Genomic DNA, 6,872 nt, shown 5'->3' with positions numbered 1-6,872 from the left:
CACGCACACATGTGAACTTAGTTGATTTTTGTATGTTAACCTGACTGTTAATATGTTGAGCTCAGATGGTCAGTCTCACATTAGCCTCCTGTAATTCCCCTGTTAATGGAAACTTTTCCTTATGGAATTTATTTTATCATGATTGACTCTCAGTATATGTCACACAGTATAAAATGACTGATCAGAGCAATGTAATTACTTACTGCACTTTCCAGACAGAGATTAATCATCAGACTGAATTAGTCTTGGAAATTCTTCTTCACTTATACTATTTCTTTCAATCTCAGGCTGAACTTTCAATTTTTGCAATATGCACATAGGTACTGAACAGAATAAACTAATTTGGCTTACACAAAGGACACAGGTAAACCTTTACATACATGCACCTTTAGAACAAGTTTAATTCTTAACATTATACTTATTTTAATATCGCTTTGGTTGCATTTCCCAACATACCAGTGCAATAATGCTTTTCTCTGAAAGCATCACCTCCCAGTGTTAACGCTGATAAATACCTAGAGAATGGTTTTTAGATGCTACAGTGGTCATGAGGGGGAGAATAATTAGCCAAAATGCACTCAGATAGAGAGCAAGAGATGTAATTACAGTAGCTAGCCTTCCTTTTAACCCACAGACTTTTCAACACAATGACATCAATACTGTCTAATTACGAGTGTGTTCCAGACATTTGTAGACCTACCCTTGCACACACGCACACGCACACACACACAGCAGTGCATTAAAGTAGCTACATATGATAGTTGTGTATGATAGATACATATGATTATTGTCTTCTTGCATTATTGACAAACTATTTTCCTGTTTAACACTGTAAAGCTGCTTTGAAACAATCTGTAATGTATAAAGCGCTATATAAATAAAGATGACTTGACTTGTGTTATTGTGGAACAGGTTACTTCACGTAGCATTATAGAGGACCACATCAGCTGAAACTAATTTGAACAACATTTCAAAAACTTACAACATAAACAAAAGAATGAGTTATGAATGAGTGTTCATCAGTTATGTAGTCTGAATTAAAAAGATAGATTTTTGTACTTGCTTTGCATGCGAGAATAATGGGAACGCATTGGAAAAACTAAGATCCACAATCATTCATATACACTGGCCTAAGTTTTCAGTGATCAATAACCCTGATCAGTATTGATTTAATTACCTGCTCTTCCATTTTCAACTGTTAACTTAAATATGCAGGTCTTGGTCAACATACTTACTTCCTCTCCTATTTATGTCAATCACTTGTATTCTGGTGATCTGTAAAAATTATTTTCTCAGAAATTCACAAAGCGGAGCTGTATATCATTATACAGCTATTGCTGTATATAATTTTAGTCTCTAAACCAAAATGTGGTAGATTTAGCAACCGTGATATTTCAGGAACTGTCCTGTCTTTGTATAGTGGTTTAATACAAAACCACTATACAATTGGGTTCATTGGGCTCCATTGGGTTGCTAAAAGTATGCTCAGACAGGCACTATTGTATGTTATCTATAACAAAAATATCTGTCTATAACAATATCTAACATATCTATAACAATAACATATCATTACCAATAATATCAACATTATTTATATTCCTGTAAATCTATTGGAATTCACTCACTTTGTTCACCAGAATCTAAAGGTCTTCAGTCTTTTATGCATGCATGCATGTGTTTGTAATTGATCATTAATGCTATAACACTACTGTGGTTCATTACTCAGTAACCTTTAAAGAATAAATCTCATAACCTTAATCATGTGCCTGCTGCAATTGCCTAGTTAGACGAAAAAGCTCAGAGCTCACCTGCTCAAAGGGAATACAGCCTATCCCAGTGTCTCGGGCCACAGGTGATGCAGCAACAAACCAAAATACTTTAAATAAGCTATGATGTGGATTGCATTCAGTACATAATATTAACACTCGCTGTATGTTTGTACGTCTATGTCCCTCAATACTACAATACCCTCAATACCCTCTCCCGCTTGTTCCAATGCATGGAAGGTTTCTATTCTTGTTCTAATTTTCTTTGGTTCTTTGCACTCATTTGATTATTATTCTTTTAATCACTTAACATTAAACTTGATTTTAACAAATTGGATTATTAATAAAGCCAAACCCAGGTCAGGTAGAGTAGAATTTGTTTTTAGATAAAAATGTGACCTACCAGCATTCACCTCTTTTGAACAAATTTCTGAACTTGCATTAGTTTTTTACCAAATTTGACCTGAAAATTATTACTGATTTGTTGTGCCCATGGCATATTCATGACTTAGATTCTGAATATAGACATGATTTTGTCATGATTAATGTAATATAAGTGAGTCGGCTACACTGATGTCGTTTTGTATTGTGGTGATGCTATTTTTCTCTCAATCACACCATTGTGCTTTATGCACCCAATTGTATTAGTGTTATTGAATTTACTTAGCTGTCATCTTAGAGCTGATGCCAATCCCAGATGCTTTTATGTTTTCATTAGCAAAGTGTTTCATATGAAAAACAATGACAGATTTTCAGTAAGTTATATGCTGAGTCATTTTTATTTAATAGAGTAATTTTATAGCTGCAACTGGATCATTAGCCATGTTGTGATAAAGAATATGTATTAGGATTAATAATGTGGAACACTATATATATATCCTCTTTTAAAACTTCTGGCATTAATTTCTTACTAAAATATAAGAAACACATGGAGCTCTCACTAAAGGCTTTAAATGTATGCATGAACAGCAGGTGGCGATGTTAAACAACACATTACTTACACCATTTACGTTCATTTTATGAATTTTAATCCACTGAGATGTTTGTTACCTCGTTGGAAGAGAGGTTTTGTTTACATAACCTTGGCAACAGTTACCTCAATCTGACCATTTTTCTTTTCTTTTAATCATTACATTAGATCTCTGGCATGTGTCCCAACATATCTTAGCTGTAACTAAAAAGTCTCACTGTTGTTCTAAGATATGCAAATATCATAATCGAAGTATTGTGTAAAGTGTATGAATTCAAACCTCTGAGCACAGTTCACTGTGTCAAATATTTTTAACCATCATTCTAACCTTATCAGTGTCGGTGCAAGACCTTAGCCTTGCTTTAACTTGAATGGATTGTAACTGTGAAATGATTATCAATTTTGCTCAATGGTTTGAGGGCATAAAGCAACACAGAATTCTTTTAAGGAGTTATTGGGGTCAAAAGATAATAGGTTATTTCATCATAATCAGAGAGCAGGGGGTCATGGGAGAAATTGCCTGCTGTTCGGTGCTATATGGACTAATTCAGACATCAAATATATGACAGTTAAACTATCTGTCTATCTATCTATCTATCTATCTATCTATCTATTTATATATCTATCTATCTGTATGTCTGTCTGTCAGCCTTGATTCTGAGGATGCTGCAAAGGCACCTTTGGCTTCATTACTGCAAAATTGTCGAAAACCCTAAGAACTGTGATGATGACTAACTTTTCTGAAATTATATGGAATTCAATCATAAGTCTGTTTATTGGTTCATATAATTACAAATCTTGGATAATGGCATGGTGAATGGCAATTATATGTTCTGCAGTCAGAAGGGTGTATTTACAGAAGACCAACACTCTGTCTTGATATTTATCTGTACTATTTAAGTCGGTCTACATGCTGGTGTAATGCAGTGGATGGACTTTTATTCTGCATGAGTGAACATTAGCTGCATATTATACATAAAAAAAATGATATTTTAAGAAAATCAGTGCCTAAATTGCACATCTTAAAATCAAATCTGGATTTTTTTTAATTTTCAGTGACCTCATGTTTAATGCATTGTTAATAGAGAGAGTGAGGATTCTGTTTCAGAGAATTCTTCAGATGCAAAAATAAATAAATAAATTGGCCACAAACAGCATGCACTTGAATGTTTTAACCAGTAAGCTAAATCAAACTGAAAATGCTGTAATATATGTCAAATATATTTTTAGTGTACATATCATATAAACATGCTTTCAACATACGTGAAACCTTAAAACCAGCTGTAAATGTATGCGGACATTTGTTTTGAGGAACAGCACGTGAGTAAGATGAGGCTATCATTACTAGCTTACTTTATCAAAGCCCTCTTAAACTGCTGGATAGATCTTTCCACCTTTTCTACACCTTGAACTCTTAAAGGCGGAGCATTCGTTTTAAGTTAAAATGTGTAGATTGTTAAGCGTTCGGTGAGTTTCAAATAAAGCTGAAAGTGGTGTATTTGAAGAGAAGCGCGCGCTGGAAGCTGATCGTATTCGCTGCTCAGCTGTATTTCTGTTGGCTTAGTGCAGACCCTGCCCTGATTGCTTTATATCCATGTCTATTGACGTGTAGAGAGCAGATGGAGGCAGAGGGACTGATCTGATCTTTAGTCCTCAGAGGTCATTCTCGCTACAGTTACAGCCACTTGTTGCCAAATCGCTCAGAGACCGCGAGCGCGTCGCGAAACCGTTTCCATAAAGAGCTATTTCTTTGCTTTCACGACACACATCTAGATGCTGAGACGGGAATACAAGCACTTCTGACTTTGTTTGGGGAAAAAGGTCACTGTTGAGCAAATTCGTCGCATTTGACGGGAGAAGCATGGTTGACAACACAAGCATAGCAACTAAATCTGCACTGGTAAGCACGCGCTTTTGCTCCTCCGGTAGAATATAGATATCGTTATGCTTAGCTTGTCACTTCATTTTAGATCATTTAATTCAATATTTAGTGCACTTGGATGTTTATACACTAGCTCACGTTGTGTTACGCTGCCCTTCGACTTATAGCTAGCAACAGCGTATACAATATAGCTTATTGTTATGTTTCTGTCACTGAAAAATTCGATTTTTTTTTACATCACATCAGAAATGTGACACTGCGTGCAATTACAATGCTGACCGTCTGGTACTAGGCTATCTGAACATTTGATTATAAGAAAAATTAACGCAAAAAAAAAAAGTTGTGCCGAAGTTCCCTGTGGTGATGAGTTCACTTTTTCCGACTACTTTAATTAGCTCACTAAAGAGTAAAATCGAGTAAAAATAACAAAGTAGCTGTAGCCTAACAAGTTAAATGGATGGAAACAAAGTTGTTATGGCAATGATGAGAGGATTTTGGCACTGTGCATCAGTTATAGTAAATTGTTCGACACATAGGGCTACTTTTTAAGGAGTTTTGACATATAACCTACATTTGACGTATCCACTCTGCTAAACTAGAAAATGTCAATGTAATTTTCGTGAACAATCTGGCGGGGCACTGCGAATTGTTATTTGGCGCCACTATTTTACCATTAGCTAAACATCAATTTAATAAAAACTTTTCAAAGCTACAGATTTTGTAATTATAGTTCTGATATGTGAAAGTACAATAATGTCATACATAATATTTGTATGCTTTATTGTAGGCTACCGCCTGAATCGTAATGGGTAGCGCATGAACAGCTGTAGGCCTAGTTGTTGGTTAGCCTACCTCCTCTGAACTTTTCTGTTCGCTACCGCCTTTTTGATGATAGCTGAAAATACGTGCTCTGACTAACTGTAAATGTAACTTTTATACTTACTAAAAAAGCCAACTGTTTGTATGAAAAATAATATTCACTTTACAGCCCCCCCCCCACTTCCCCCTCCCAAACTATTTTGGTTTTTTTAAGGAGAGGGGGTTTAAGTGTTAAATAAGGGGGCCTGACTCTTCGAAGTTACCCGTAATTATGCTTCCAGATAAAATTTGTAGTGACATTTGCATTCTGTTGCCCCCAGCAAGCCGCTTTCTCGTCGGCGAACACTCTTCCTCTGCTGGTCAGCTCCTCCGGCGCTCACAGTCACTCGAGCGGCGGCGGGGGGATGAAGCTGGAGGCGGTCATGGAGAACTTGCAGCGACAGCAGGCGGCTCGACTCGCCCTGGAGGAGAAACTCCGCCAAGCCGAAAAGGAGAAAGAAATCAGATCTATGGTGGAGTCGCAGATTCACCAGCAAGCTATCGCTTTCCGCCACTATCAAGCAGCGGTGAGGGGAGCGTTCGCTGCGGGAGCCCCGAACTCGAGCTCCGGCCAGCCACACGAGCGCACAGCCGACTCCGACATCGATGATGATGATGATGTCGACCTGGACCGCGGCATGGATGATGAAGACCGCGACTTGGAGGAAGATGACAGTATGAATGAGGCTGGAGGGGATGAAGATTTAGAAGGACCCCTAGCTCATTACCCACCGCGCCATGCTGTTTATCCCGGTGCCGGGCAGTCTCCAAAAAGTACCCCGATACATCTGTCCAGAGTCCAGCCAACCTATCCAGCTCCTAGACAGGCTGAATCACCGAGTGGTTTGGCACCGCAAGCCCAATCGCAGCACCAAGAATGGACTTATGAGGAGCAGTTCAAACAGGTATGTTCATGTAATGCTCTCCCATAACCCTTGAATGTGCACTCTGGTGAACTCTTTGGTGATTACTAATGTGTAAAGTTTGAAAGCATGAAGTGAGATTGTGTTCAATCCTGTGTGAAACTACTTGCATAAGCCCCAGTATCATTCAGAGCGAAACCGCTAAATGCCATCATAATAAAAAAAACTGAATTATTAAATGGAAACAACAGGCTTTTAGGCAGTGCTTAAACGTTAATGCTTAATCTTTATGAAAACTATACTGTCCAGACACTTGCATCATGCATTGACGTTATATATTAAGTTAGACTATATCAGGTTGAATCCCTGCTTCAGTGTCTAGTTTCTTCATTAGCACATAGACATGCAGACTCTGCACAAAACAATTCGAAAAGTTTGCTGCATTACATTTTTATGTGAAATCAAAATTGCAACCTGTAGTAATTGCACTTTTTGAACTACTTTGAATTTAATTATGATGCAAAAAAAATTAT

At 37.4% G+C, this 6,872-nt stretch overlaps 1 protein-coding gene across 1 annotated transcript in view; it reads left to right on the top strand.

The window, feature by feature from the left end:
- The first annotated feature begins 4,206 nt into the window (after positions 1 to 4,206).
- The window catches only part of arid3c (AT rich interactive domain 3C (BRIGHT-like)), a 115,456-nt gene continuing 112,790 nt past the window's right edge, over positions 4,207 to 6,872 (top strand). Inside the window, exons 1-2 of the mRNA XM_016294375.1 lie at positions 4,207 to 4,636; positions 5,758 to 6,381. Of these exons, the coding sequence (XP_016149861.1) occupies positions 4,598 to 4,636; positions 5,758 to 6,381 (663 nt within the window). The 5' untranslated portion in view covers positions 4,207 to 4,597. The remainder of the gene's footprint in view (positions 4,637 to 5,757; positions 6,382 to 6,872) is intronic.

Source organism: Sinocyclocheilus grahami, unplaced genomic scaffold, assembly GCF_001515645.1.
Source record: "Sinocyclocheilus grahami isolate Dianchi unplaced genomic scaffold, SAMN03320097.WGS_v1.1 scaffold317.1, whole genome shotgun sequence".
NCBI classification, from domain to species: Eukaryota; Metazoa; Chordata; class Actinopteri; order Cypriniformes; family Cyprinidae; genus Sinocyclocheilus; species Sinocyclocheilus grahami.
This window is presented reverse-complemented; position numbering and strand designations above follow the sequence as displayed.